Source organism: Parus major, chromosome 4 (assembly GCF_001522545.3).
Source record: "Parus major isolate Abel chromosome 4, Parus_major1.1, whole genome shotgun sequence".
In the NCBI taxonomy this organism is placed as follows: Eukaryota; Metazoa; Chordata; class Aves; order Passeriformes; family Paridae; genus Parus; species Parus major.
The window spans coordinates 42,029,001-42,043,663 of NC_031771.1; the positions used below are offsets into that span (position 1 = coordinate 42,029,001).

At 44.1% G+C, this 14,663-nt stretch overlaps 1 protein-coding gene across 1 annotated transcript; it reads right to left on the reverse strand.

The window, feature by feature from the left end:
- Window positions 1–1,149: 1,149 nt before the first annotated feature.
- On the reverse strand, window positions 1,150–7,945 carry SRD5A3 (steroid 5 alpha-reductase 3). The gene is made up of 5 exons (XM_015624075.1): window positions 7,728–7,945; window positions 4,708–4,859; window positions 4,104–4,298; window positions 2,914–3,036; window positions 1,150–2,515 (listed from the first exon to the last, which is right to left on the reverse strand). The coding sequence occupies exons 1-5, from the start codon at window positions 7,943–7,945 to the stop codon at window positions 2,256–2,258; spliced, it is 948 nt and encodes a 315-aa protein (XP_015479561.1). The 3' UTR covers window positions 1,150–2,255.
- Between the last annotated feature and the right edge of the window lie 6,718 nt (window positions 7,946–14,663).

Here is a 14,663-nt window from a genome sequence, read left to right on the forward strand (position 1 = left end):
ACGGCCCGCCGCGCTGGGCGAGACCCCGGCCAGGGCTGCCGCCCCCTCCTCCGGCTCCCACCGTCCCGAGGGCGACGGGCGAAGGTGGCTGTGCGGCGTTCCCGGGGAGCTGGGCGGGTCCAAGCGCGTCCCTTCCCCGTTCGGAGTTGCTTGCGGGCAGGGAAAGGGCGCAGCGGGAGGGACGAGGAGCGGCAGAATATCCGCGTAGCAAGGGCCCGGACACGTCTCGGTTTCGTTGATGCGCAAGTGCTCGGCAGCTCTTCGTGTAGGGGTGACCCAGGCTGGGCCGTGCGCCCCGAGCACGGAATCCCAGGACGGGTCGGGCCGGGAGTGACCGCGGCGGTCATCCCGACCCCAGGCAGGGCCATCCCAGAGCACACGGCACAGGGCCGTGTCCGGCAGTTCCCGAGTGTCTCAGTGAGGGAGACTCCACAGCCTCTCTGGGACATTGTCCCAGTGCTCAGCCACATGCACAGTAAAGAAGTTCTTCCACGTATTCAGGTGGAACTTCCTGTGTATCAGTTTCTGCCCACTGCCTCTCGTCCCGTTGGTTGGTACCACCAAAGAGAGCCCGAATCCATCCTCTTGGCACCATCCCTCCCTTTAGATAGTTGTAGACATTGATGAGTTCCCCTCTCAGTCTCTCCTTGAGGCTGAACAGGTCCAGCTCCCCCAGCCTTTCCTCACAAGAGAGATGCTCCAATCCCTTAATCCTCTCTCTTGCCCTCCACTGGACCTGCTCCAGGAGCTCCATGTCTCTCTTGCTCTGAGGAGCCCAGAACTGGACACAACACTCCTGATGATGCTCTCCCTGGGAAGCCCAGGATAGCCATATGCCCCAATGATCTCCCCAGAGCAACGACAGGAATGTGCTTCCTGAGGAGCAGTTTAGGAAACAGGACAAGAACACCATTTAAACAGAAGATGTTTGGACACAGGCTCAAGGAGCCTCTCTAGAACCACTTAAAAAAGTTATACAGATAGATGCAGTTCCAAGACATGACTGCTGATGTTCCATGGTGAATTGAAACTACAAGAGTGTTGATGGAAGAGAGGGATGTGACAGCCAAGAGAGGCACAACATTTTGTGTAAAGTGATTGCTCATGTTTTTCAAATTAGCCAAATTTTGAGAAACCATACAAAATGGAAACAGTGTAATAAGCTTTTAATTAGGCAATTCATAAGATATACTTCAGTGTATAAAAATACTTCTTGTATACAAAATAATGTGTGCATGTAAGTAGACAACATGCTGAAACACCAGCACCCACATAACTTCATCACACAAACTGATCATTGACATCAGTATCATGAGAAGCACCAAAATGCTAAATAGTTAAGTGCAAAAAATGTTTCTGTGCAGAGTGACATCATCTCCCCAATAAAGAATTTCTTTGCAATGCTTGTCAGGTACTGTTTTCTCTGTGTGCTCTGCTTCGGCAGTTCATTATAGCTGTTTAAAAGCCAGTGTAGTCGTGGTCATTATGATCCTGCACAACTGTCCCCTCTTAACACACGAGGGATTCCAATAACCCACAATGAAAACAACAGAACCACAACAAAGAACATTAATTTTCTGCAAATTCTCTTCTACTGTCTTTTTAGTCAGAGAACCTTTCGCTGTTTTCCAGTTTAGGGATAAAGCAGTCTTCATCAATGAACAAAAACAATTTGGTGCAGAAGAGATAATGCAGCAAATGGGTCTGTTTATCTCCACTGCTGAGCATGAGTCACTCCACCACTGCAGCTTTCTTCATCGCTTTTCGTGCTTACAGTTGTAAAGCAGTGGCTGGTTTTCATTGTCACCAGGGAAGCACAGAAAGATACACAATTTGCCTCCCTCTGAAGTGACTCAAAGAAAAGAGGCTTGGAAATAAATATGCTTAAATATTAGTCAAGACATGAAATAGAGTAGTTCAAATTATTCCCTCCTTTCAGTAGTTTTCACATATATGAATTTGGACTTGCTGCACAACAGCAAGTGTTTTATGCATAAGATAAAACTATAAAAGAGAAAAGATACAATTAGGATCTCTCCACTTTGAATCAAGGTCTTCAGGAAACCTTTTTTAGCTTGCATGATATGCAGAGACCTTACACTTCCTCACAAATTGGTTACATGAATGATACTGTCATTAAAACTACGAGCTTTTGAGGTAGAATTAGAGAAAGTGTGTGACTTTACCTTGGTTTTAATAAACTATTAATCTCTTATACTCCAAGTTTGCATGAAAATACTTTAGGAAAAAGATATCTAAAAAACAAGTGGTATAAATGCTTTTCGATGCTTTGGGTAGGAGCTAAAGTTTTTCTGATAAAACTCATGACACAAAACAGCAGCCAGTGCCTGGTTAAAAAGAACATACACCACTACACACCACCACGTCACATTGTGAATTCCAAGTGTGATGGCCATAGAAACATATATGAGGAGCTCTGCAAAATAATGAGGGCAAGAAACGCTTTCAAACCAGTCTCCGAAAGGAACACTGTGGCTCAGACTTACAACCTTTCCTGCAAGCAAACAGAAAGAAATTAATTGGGAAGATGCATTAAACAAACTCTTCACCTCACAATTGCAGAACAATATGCTTATTAATCATCATCATCCACCTCCATCTGATCTGGCAGCCTTGCACTTAATGAAATAAGATGCCACCTCTGGCTGTGCAAACACAGAGTACAGAAACCATGTCTATCCTTAAGATGTTAGAAGATAGAGCTTCATTTTAAATTTTACAGAACTATATATACAGACATACCATACCCTCTCTCCCCAGTTTAGCCATCCAAACAGCCTCATTTAATCTACACACTACAGGAACTAAGAAACACTCATGTTTAGGTATTAGAAGCTACAGAAGCCTAAAAAACCACCTAAGTAAATAGTTGACTGAAATGAAACATCTTACCTGATCTGCTTTTTCTAAGATTAGCTAGAATTGCAAGGCATCTGTGTTGGTGAAGAGAGGCCCAAATGTACATCATAACTCCTATAATGTGATACCAGCAGATCTGCACAGAAAGCTTTTTTCCTGAATGAAACATGTTTATATTAATATACAACCAGGAAGTGACTTCCTAAGCATCATCCCAAAACACTATATACAGTTTTTTCAAATGTTACTGTCTTACAAAATTCTAGTAGTGAGCCTCTGATTCCTTGAAAGATGCTTTTAAATCCTGCTTCATTTAAGTGCTCAGCTAGTAGCTCATTTCTCTTGACTGCTGTATACTAAAATACCTAGTTATTAATCCAGCAGCTTGAAATACAGTGTGATGTACAACGATACATAATTGGTAGTCTAAGACCTCCATATTCAGCACTGTTTGTAATTATTGTTATTTAAACATGTTATGGCTCAGGTCAACATGCAAGCACACAGTTCTCTTCCTCACTGTGATACACTTACATGCACACACCTACATATCACCCCCTGCCCAACATGGCTCAAAGTGCTTAAAAACTTCGCCAAACTTGGTAATGACTGCCTCACAAAAATTAATCACAGGAGGAATGCTACAGCCAGCTGATGGTTCATCTATGCAGGGGATTTAGCAGCTCAGTTGTTAGACCCAATGGAATGTATTGGCAGAAACAAGTCATATAATACAAATTTTTCATTTATTAATGGAAACATTACAGTACCAAGGGAAAGAAGACACTGCCTGAGTCAAGGCAGAGCAGTGGCAACTTCTCCATGGAAGAAAAAGCAGGTGGCTGAGACAGCCTTGTAGATTCACCTTGCAGGAAAGCTTACAACAAAAGAACTCCAGTTTGAGAACTGAAGTTTTGTAGTGGCATTTGAGAACAGGTACCTATTACTTTCCTTCACAAAGCATATGATCTATATTCTTCCAGCAAATAGCCCTGAAGATTAAGATGAAGATGAAAGTGTGTCCCTGTCTGTGCTTGTGTATAATGCTGGCTGACTGTATGATATATTGAAATGTAATGACTTTGAGCTATGCCAGGAAGTACTTTAATGTCTCATCAGTTAACACACTTCTCAAACAAGCAGCCCTCTATGAAACCATTTGCCACAATGGAAACAAATGAGAGCAAAACTGCATCTTTGATGGTAACTAAGCAGGCACTTACCATTCCTGACATTAGTAGGTACTTGACACAACACAGTTGAGCCAACAGCAATGTAGTAACCAAGTCCAAAGCAATACTGCACGATATGGATGACACCACTGGAAAACACACTGGTCCAGAGGCATTCTGCAAGTCTTCGACAGCTGTGCAGCCAAAGGAGCAAGAGAACCAGGAGCGCAGAGAAGTGCTCACTATCTGCTTACAGATAAAAACCAGCAACTTTGATACAGAAAGGAACAATTTAACCCTGACAGTTTTAAGTTTTCAAAAAACCCTGTTGTTCCCTCTTCACACAGTAGAATTTTACCATCGTTTTAAATTAACTGGGAAAAATATTTGTTCAGGTGAGGTACTGCTGACCAGAGAAAGATTTCTTCCAGAAGGTGCTAATGGCCCTTTCTGTTAAAAGGACTGCTGAAAGCCATCATATCTATAAATTAGAAATATTTCTGTCTTCAAAGGTATTTGGTGTACCAGGAAAGTCAGTCGGAGTGTAGTTGAAAAGCAATCAATGAAGTAGCACTTAGATAAATATTCAGCACAGGGTTGGTAGTACAGTTTTTTAATATTTATATGGCTAAGTTATAATATCTGGAGTACTTACCCACGTCCTTGCTCTGAGAGTCTCTGCCAAGAGCATGGTGCATGTCCCGAATCCATAATGGAAGTGACTCTTCAAGGAACTCAGCTCGAAAAAGACAGATCAGGAGAAAACCATTCCAGAGCACAGAAACCACATAAAAGTGAGTAAACCATCTGTGGGAACAAAGAAAAGGTTTTTCATTAATGTCCTCATCATTCCTTGGAACTGTAGCTGCAGGGCATGCTTGTCTGATGGTGAGTAGATTCCATTTTGGTGCTCACATCAAATGTCCAAGTAGAGAACTCAGGACTTCAGTGGGACCAAGCAGGAATAACCTTAACATATTTTACTCCAGTGAAATGTTGCCTGAAATAGCCTCTAACTTAGCTTACCTTATAAACCATAGCTGCACTAAAGAGGAAACAGTGCAATCCACTCATTGCAAAAGTATTCCTCAAGGCTTACAAATAATCATGGCATACATCATATTTTCTTTATAATTTGCACCAGTCAAGGCACATCCAGGTTCATTTTCTGCTTATTTCCAAGCTCACAGCACTCCCACTTTTCTCAGTTGCAGTGGGTGCATTACATGACATCTTAAAGTTCATTAAAGGAAACCAGAAGGAATTACCCTGCTCTACATTAAAATGTCTTGTCCTTCTGCAAATTCAAGGTCTGCAACAATCATATAGAAAAAAAGCAGTGACCATCCACACTGCTGGATGTTTACAAGGCAAGACCACACGTTTGGGTTTTTTTAAGAAAACAAAGAACCTCCCAAACCCATAAAGCACTCATAAAAGCATACTGTGTGTTACCAAAATGCAGGACATGACAGTCAAGGTGGGTAACTGGTCTGAGTTAAACAGCCTACAGCTGTTTACAATATCCAGCAATATACTGGTGCTTACAATCCAGCTCAAACTAGTTGATCCAGTATTTCCTTTTGCTTTTAAAATTAAAAGTCCTTCTGGCAGTGAAAAAAAATCAGGACTTCTGGAAACATTTGCAAAGAGATAAAATATGTCCCATGGGAAGATGCTGATTGGCAATGTAACTACAGATACAAAACTAGGATATAACTGTATAGTCAAGGGAAGACCATATTTCTGTTGAACATGCAAGCTCTTCTCTTGGGGCAGTGATGGGGTACAACCCCCTTGCTTAGTGAAACCAGTGAAAGTGACCCCTCCCAGAGCAGCTCAGGTATCTCTCAAGAGCACAAAAGAGATCAAGTCAGAATCACAGCAGCAGGTAGCATCCCTGCATGCTCCTGAGCACCTGCACATTAGCAGCTGGCTTTCCCTATACATTATGACTTCTCCTCAGTTCCTTCTCCTACCAAGCAGAAATTGCAACATCCTGTCAATTGATTTGCAACAGAAGAACTAAAATTTAACCCCTCTCCCTCACTTTCTAAGACAAACAGAATTTACATATTGATAAAAACTCACCATCACCTCCAAGTTTCAAGCTCTTTCCCTGCAGTCCTGTTACTCAGCTGACTCATATTATGTGCCAGGGAACTTTCTCCACATATTGATTTTTGCTACCAGCACATAAACAAACCCTGGCAACTTAAAAGAGACACACCCTTTGAGCTTTCAGCAATCCAAATTACACTGGGCATATATCTGATCTACAGATCAAACCAGCACTGCAGTAAGTACACGTGCCATCCCTCCTCAGGGAGAAGAATTTTCTCTATTTGCCAAACCAACCTGAAATGCAACACAACATTTAACAAGACAGAATGCCAAAGTTAAAAACAAGCCCAGTCTAGTGAAAGCACAATGCTTGTCTGGAAAACAAGATACGGATGAAAAGAACAGTAAACACGTCGGTAGCTACCTTCAAGATCTTCTCTATTCCTTCATGTACAAGTGTGCTGATTAAGCACCAGAATTGCTTTGTAGATGTTGAGAACTTGAGACCAATTCCCTGAAAAAGCACATTCTACAGACACCAATCTTCCCAAGAAGAGGTATTGGGAAACTTCTGTTGGAGAAAGGTCAACTCAAACATGAACCTGCAGTACACAGTGATTAAGACAAAGCCTTTATGAATCCTTATTTTCACTCAGGGTACTGCACATTCTAAACACATCCCTGGGTATTTTCTGTATCATACCTGATAACCAAGATACTACATTACAGACTTTCCATGAATAACACACTGTGTCACAAAACTTTTTTTCCAACATTTTATTTAAAATCTTTGTATATAAAATGTGTCAGAGATTGTTACAATAGGGGAGATGAGATTTTCAGGCTAAGTAGCCTCCCAGTCCTGTCCTGCCCGCCTTGCAAGAGCCTGTCTGGCCTATGCTCAAGTCAAAGACTAGTTCAAGTCATAAATCTCGGTGGATTAAGAAGGAAGAAATCCCATGACATATAAAACCAGAAACATATAAAAAGCTGTGAATGGAAGGGGGGAAGGGGCACCTCCTTTTATGGTTTCACCAAACATCTATTCAATTTCATTGAAATTAAATTTAATAATGAAATCTATTAAAGTAGATTTCATTAAACATCCAAACATATACAAGTATTTAATTTCGTCTCATCAAACATCTGTTAAGATGGATTTGGATAACGCAGTGGTTCTTTTGCCCTATCAGAGACTGTTCATGCAAGGTCTAGACTGCTGTGTTCCCATGCTGTTATTGGCCACATTTCAAAAAGAAACCTTGAAGGGAGAAGACAACGATTGAGAATTGGTGTAAGACAGTCAAGCTGCAGCATATTTGCACAGCCACGGTTACTCAGGTGCCTGACCTGAGTCTTGCGGAGGTTTGTTTCGGAGACCTTTTGCGATTCAAGGGATTAGGCTTTTGTTCCCATTTGGATGACACGGATTCTGTCCGATCGCTAGCAGTCTCTACGCTCCTCGGTTCCCCATCTGCAGAACCAGAGTAACACTCTGCCGCACAGCTGAGCCCAAGTCTAAGATACAAACCCCGCCGTGCTCTGCGGGCGCTGCCCAGCGCCGCGACCTCCGGCTGCGGTAACCGAGGCACTCACGGGCCCGCCGCTCACCTCTTGGGCACCTGCAGGAGCCGCAGCCAGCCCGGGAGCTGCCCGCTCCGGCGCTTCGTCTTCCCGTACCGAATGAGGTCCTGGAAGAGGCTGGAGATCACCAGGCCCACGCCGCCGGGCCGCGGCGCCGGGGCCCGCCGGAGCAGCAGCAGCAGCAGCAGCGCCGCCAGGAAGGCGGCAGCCAGCAGGGACCAGGCGGCGGCCAGCTCTGCCAGCATCGCCCCGGCCCCGCTCCCTGCCCCGCCCCGGCCCCGCTCCGCTCCCGGCCCCGCTCCCTGCCCCGCCCCGGCCCGCCCCGCCGGCCGAGCTGTGCCTTCCGCTTCCCGTTCTCGGGAAAAGCCGGGCCCCGGGAGGCAGCGGCACTGCAGCAGCCTGTGTGCTGTGTGTGCTGTCCCTGCAGCTGCCCCCGCGATGTTGTGTGCCCGGGCCTCAGCTAAGGCTGAACGCCGTTCCCCGCGGTAGTCTCCTGGAAAAGCTGGCTGCCCACGCCTTGGACAGGTGTAGCGGGCCCAGAGAATGGTGGTGAATGGTGCTGCATCCAGCTGACAGCCGGTCTCCAGTGGTGTGCCCCAAGGCTCAGCATTAAGCACAGTCCTGTTTAATATCATTATTGTTGATCGGTATGAGACAGTCGAGTGTACCATCAGTAAATTCATGGATAACGTCAAGTGGGTGATAGAGCTGATCTGCTGGTGGTCAGGAAGGCTGTGCAGAGGGATCTGGACAGGCTGGATCGATGGGCTAAGATCAGTAGTGTGAGGTTCAACAAGGCCAAGTGCTGGGTGCATTGCTTGGGTCCCAACAATCCCCTGCAGTGCTACAGGCTGGGGGGAGAGGGGCTGGAAAGCTGCCCAGCAGAGAAGGACCTGGGGGTGCTGGTGACAGCAGCTGAACATGAGCCAGCAGTGCCCAGGTGGCCAAGAAGGCCAATGGCACCTGGCCTGTGTCAGCAATAGTGTGGCCAGCAGGAGCAGGGCAGGGATTGTCCCCCCTCAAAACTCAGCACTGGTGAGGCTGTGTTCAGTTCTGGGCCATTGAGGACATTGAGGTGCAAATTTCATACATTACCGATATACCTTACTAAGCTGAGGTATAAACCCTGCCTAGATTATTTTGAGATATGACTACTTTAATCAATCCTATCAGCGAATCCTTCAAAGCAGCACATGCACTCCTGAAGCACTCATGACGTCAGTAACATTGCTTTGGGGAAAAATCATTGAAGTTCACATTTCCTGCTAAAATGTGTTGGTAGCTCTCTAGTTCTAGCTGCAGGACAACTTATAATAAATATGTTTAATTCAATCTCATTTATGTCAATGCTTGGTGCTCGGTCTAATTCTCTTGTCAATTCTGTAAAACTGAAACCTAAGTTCAAGGATTTCATGGCCAAATGGTTTTGGTAATTAGCAGGAGATGAATATATCAGGCAGGTGGGTGTAAATCTTTGGGGAGTGAGAGGAAGGAACTGACTATGTGTGGGTAATCCCCCAGCTGGTGAGGGTAGGGGAAAGAGAGCATGTCCAGTGGTGCTGGGCAGGAGGTGGGGTGTCACCATTCCTACTTCCCAGCCCTGCAGCTGGGTAGCTCAGCCAGCAGCTGCTTTGCTTTGCATATCTCTGTGTTCCACAAGGCCACGTTTCCAAAGTGCTGCTGTGATGACTGGCTCCAGCAGAGCAGGGCATGCGTTAGCAGGGAGCAGCCATGCCTGCTTTGCAAGCAGTGATGGCACAGGAGCTGTCTGTGACAGCCTGCAGGTCACAGCTGCAAAGTGCTTCTGCAGGTCCTGACTTGAGGCACCCTGTCCTCTTCTGCATCACATTCCTCTCAGCTGGACACTTTCCACTCTTGCAGTGTGTCTGTCTGAAACACAGCATATGTACCTCTTTCTTTTCAGCTTCATCTCCTTTGTGAAACAAAAAGGAGACACCTTGCACTCTTGTCTCTGCAGTCTGCTCCTTTTATGGCTTCCACAAGACAGATAAGACAGGAGGCAGCAATGGCCTAGCCTATAAAGCAAGTCCTTCCTTTGTCTGAGCAGCAACCTTCTAAAGCTTGAAATAGCTTTGTTCAGCAATTTTGGTGGCCAGTGTACTTTCCATTTTCATGAAATCATGGTCTAAAGACTCTTGGCTGTGTGTATGGCATGGCTCTGCAACAGACTGAGTGGATCTTTGGCTTCCACTACACTCGAGATACATTTTTCTGTAGAGTTTGGGCTTTGGGGATGTCTGTAAAGTGAAGGATAAGGAATGTGGCTGTTACAGTGCCCATGAGACAGTGAAGGCCAGAGTGCCTACAGGTGTACTGCTGGGAAATAGATCTGGTGTATGACAGCAGGACTCCAGCAGGACAGTCCCACATATCCAAAGACATGCAGTGCATCTTGCCATGTTCCTGTTTAGGGTGGCAGGTACTCAACTTTTTGGCGCTTCAATAATCTTCCAAATTTATTCAGCCCAGAACCTTGGAGGCATAGCTCTCATGGAGATCAGTGAACTGCCAAATATTTAATATAAAATAACTCTTTCATGATCTAAGCTTTTAGGAATGAAGACCAGGAATCTTCTACATGTGGGTATGAGTGTATGAGGCACTAATTCTATATGGCAAGCTGTGTTGGCAGCCGTGGTGTGTTGACTGCAGTGTTACTAGCAGCCAAGCCAGGCAAACAGGGATTTAGTAGGTATGATCCAACTCTTGTTCTGCACTCTACAAGGACACAAAGATGGGAAGGGAGAGAACTAGTGTTTGAGAAAACTGCAGCCGCAACAGGTAGAACAGGTATATTTTAATATTCTAACAATCAGCTTCAGCACAGCTGCCATATGGGATTTCCTATGGGGCAAATATGAGCCACAGTATGAATGCTGTGCCTGTGGACCAACCCATGGTTCATGTGCAGAAGCTTAAAGGAAAGTGCTGTGGTGAACAATGTTTTGATCAACTCCTACTCAGAAATTACTTTAATGTACTATGAAGGGGTCACAGAGCTCACCCATCAGCAACTCTTCCCCAAGCTCCACAGTGTCCCTGCAAGTTATTGTCACTGTTACTGTCATGTAATCATGGTAAAAGCTACAGGTTGTAGGTGGGAGATTTAATGATGAAAGAATTATAACAATTTAGGTTTATGCTTGAATCCTTCCTTTGCTTGTGGATGCCGGCCCTTATCCTGCTCTAGTGCAGAGCAGATTTAAGTTACACAGGAAGATGCTAGACTTCAGATGGATCATTTGGAAAAGCTGGTGGTCTACGGAGGGCTGTGGAACTTTCTTGACCATATAGTGTGTGCTTCCTGGATGCCCAAGGCACCCTCCACACCAGCTGGCTCCAGCCATGGCTGTTGCTACAGGAAAGCGGGATCCAGCATCAGTGATCCAGTGGTCAGCTTTTTGGCTGTTTCCTCAGAGTTCAGATAATTGGAGGAAGAAGGGAAGGAGAACAGCTGTGTGGCTAGGATATTGTTTAAAGGGAAAAGGAATCAGTAGTTGGTTGTCTTAAATACACTGTCTGCATTTATAATTTCAAGCTAAACTGAGATGAAGATGTAAGTTTTACGCTGCTACTGCTCATATTGTGTAAAGAGTTTGCACAGCAGCAAGAGAGAGCCCTTCTTTCTAGGATTTTTTTTCCCCAGTGCTGTACAATTGCGGCAAGTTGTGTGACACCATGTGCGGTGACGATTTTCCCCATTTTTTAGGCGAGTCGCTCCCTCTAGGTGGCACCAAAACTCTTCGGTTTCCCGAAACTCGCCCGCCCTGCGCTGGGCTCCGGCTCCTGCTGGGAGTGCCCCGACCATTCCTCCAGCATCCTCCAGCATCCTCCAGCATCCTCCAGCATCCTCCAGCATCCTCCAGAATCCTCCAGAATCCTCCAGAATCCTCCAGCATCCTCCAGCATCCTCCAGCATCCTCCCAGTCCCAGCGCTGCGGGGCTCCCACCTCGCAGCTTCTCCTCGATGTCTGGATCAGCTGATTTTTGCATTTTCAGGCTTTGAACTTCGACAATTGCAGACGTTTGTGGTTTCTTGTTGGCCTTCTGTGGCAGATACTTGTTCTCAGCTAGCTCTGTAATACTTATTCCACCTTGAGTAATTTATTCCAACTTACCTAACTTTCTCCATCTGGAAATTAGGCAAATAGATGAAACTATTTAGTTGGGTATGGAGACAGGTATCTCCAGAGTGCCAGTTTTTTTTCTTCCTGAGCATGAATGTCTCAGCTGTTGAGCTGCATTGTCCTCCCTGCTGAAGATCCACTTGAGGGAAAGAGAATCTTAGAGGACAAAAGTGGGTATAAATTATTGATGCTCCTAGATCTAGAGATGGTTTGATGACTGTCATGCAAAGAGGCTTTCACTAAGTTAAAAAAACATTATTCAAAGGAATTTGTCTGCATGAGGGCAAAAAATCAACATCATTTACTGGCCAGCCCTCAGCAGATTTCACTGCAGCTCCAGAATTAATAGACTTACCCATTTATATTATATAGTGATTTTGGATTTGATTTTTTTCTTTTCCATTTATAAGGGAGAATAAGGAAATGATTCAGTTATTCAGATGCTTTTTGCTGCTTGCTTTGCTCTGACTTTTCTTTCCAACAAATATTTTTGTTTGGTAATGAAGCCCAAAAACTTTGTGAGCAAAATAGCTACAGTTAGGTTTCTTGGTAATCTCTGAGACAGGATTCAATGTGAATTTAGCATGAAGACAGCCCTGAAAGTATAATTAGAAGCCACAGTCTTTTGGACTTTAAGCATCAAAATGCTTAGAGGCAGTACAGGTGGGGATTTTAAAATCTAGACACTTGTTTATAGGATGTAATGATCTGTGTTTACTTGGTTGGTACTTTCGGGTCTAGAAACCTCACTTGTCAAAACATTCTTTGATTCAACTAATTTACACAATGGGGTAAAGTCATATATTTCTGTAATATATGTGGGCAAGTAAAGCAAGAAAACCATCAGATTGCTACATTTTGAAATTTAAAATGCTAGCCCTGTGCTCTACTGGTTTTGATCACTGGCAGAATATACTGAGATGCTGTGGCCAAGAAAACATAAATCACAGAGCACAAAAAAAGCATGCTTAGAGAAGTGAGAAACTTATACTGAAACACACTTCCCACCATTCAAGGGATGACTATGTACCCTTGGCTTTGAAATTATAAAATGTGAGTGCTTCCACTAGCTGATAGAAAGCAGGAATCAGTCTCTGATAAGATGAGAGCTCCTGTTCAGAATTGTTGCCGTGCTCCTGGGATAAACACTCTTATATTTGTGTAGATCTTCATTCATAATTCATGCTCAGGAATCCATAGACTTCAAGGTGTGACTTCTACACATCTCAGAGCCGTGATACCAAGATATGTGATTTATTCACCATTCAGCTATATTATTTGCTGAGGTTTCACTGAACACAGCTAACCAGTATCTTGCCAACACAGTTAACTTGGAATCTGAGGCAGTTTGGAGTTCCACCCTGGGAATAAAATCAGCTTTATTCAGCTTGTATGATATGGTATTGATCTCAGATTGGTAATGTGCTGTGAAGGCTACGTCTGGGCAAGTTGATGTTTGCTGGCATTTGGATTTTTGAGAAACTATCATTATCTAAGGAAGTTTGTAAGGGAGAAAACTACCTAAACCTCATAATTATCACTTGAATGATTTTGATTTTCAATATAGCTTAATGAAAAGTAAATACACCTTTACTTAAGATTATAAGTAAGTTATGGTTAAAATGAGAGCAGGGAAAAGAACTTAAAATTCTCAGGAATGACTCATTAATATTTTGTCAAAGGGCACTGGTCCATGCTACAACCACAGGGCTTGGCAGGGGCAGAATTCAGGCCCTAAGAGTATCAAAATATTGTCTGACTCTGTACAAAAATGCTCAAAGGACATACCTGTCTCTGTCTTCTGTATATATATATTTAATTTAGAAATCTGCCAGAACATATTTGCTTGCAAAATGATCAAGATTTTCCTGGAACAGACATATTGCATTTTGCATTCAGGCATGGGTTCAAAACCAGAAGTTTCTCCCTGAGATGCCTTTTGAAACTTTCAGACTCAAATACAAGATTTGAGGGTTCAGGGGCACTAACTGGCTGCTGGAGGAGAAAGACCAAGGCTGACATAAGTAATGGGGGGCAGTTAGCTTTCTCAGGGGTATCAGCTGGAGAAGGAAAGCTCTAAATAAACTTATCAGGCAATGAGAAAGGTAATAACAACATTTATAGCTCACAATTGGGAAGAACCAAAATTCCGTCGAGGAAACACAGGCCATTTCTATGCTGCTTTACACACTCCATGGAAATGGATGGCATTAGTGGGCTGTTCCTATGCCCTCTGGGACTGTGAATGAAAAGTATTTCAATGCTGGTAACTGTTTAATAAGAATAATCTCAGGAACAGAAGGAATTTTAGGACATGGGTCCTGTTCTCTGGGGTGGCAGATGTTTCAGTCTATACATGAAGTCATAAACAGGAACAGGAGCCACATCTGTCATGGACCATGAGAATGATATTACTGAGTAGCAGAAGCACCTTCTCAACTGGGTGCTATCTGGTGGGTCTCTTTCCCTTTGCAGGGGAGCTAAAGAAAGTGCCTGTGTCCCAGGGATACCACCTGCTGTAAAAAGGCAAACATTAGGTTTGAACATGCCAGGCTACTACCCTGTTCCAGAATGCAGGTGTGTAATTTCGCCCTATGTTATCGGTGCTCTGCCATAACATGAAGTCATAGCAGATGAATTCATACATCTGCTCATACTTACTAGTGATCCTGCCTTGGGAAAGATGCAGAGACTCAATGAACCCTTACTTTCTGTGACCTGTGACTAGAAAGAAATTCAGGTTTTCAACTACCAAGTACAGTTAACAGCTGTAAAAACAGCTGTAGAAAATAATTTGTGTTGCTAAAGGTAAACA

What these genes read in the sequence shown, in the direction of transcription:
- SRD5A3 (XM_015624075.1), bottom strand. Translation starts at nt 7,945, where the DNA reads ATGCTGGCAGAGCTGGCCGCCGCCTGGTCCCTGCTGGCTGCCGCCTTC. An exon ending in ACCTACTAATGTCAGGAATG is followed by an intron (nt 3,037 to 4,103) that starts GTAAGTGCCTGC and finishes TGTTTCATTCAG; the next exon opens with GAAAAAAGCTTTCTGTGCAG. An exon ending in TCTTAGAAAAAGCAGATCAG is followed by an intron (nt 2,516 to 2,913) that starts GTAAGATGTTTC and finishes GTTTGCTTGCAG; the next exon opens with GAAAGGTTGTAAGTCTGAGC.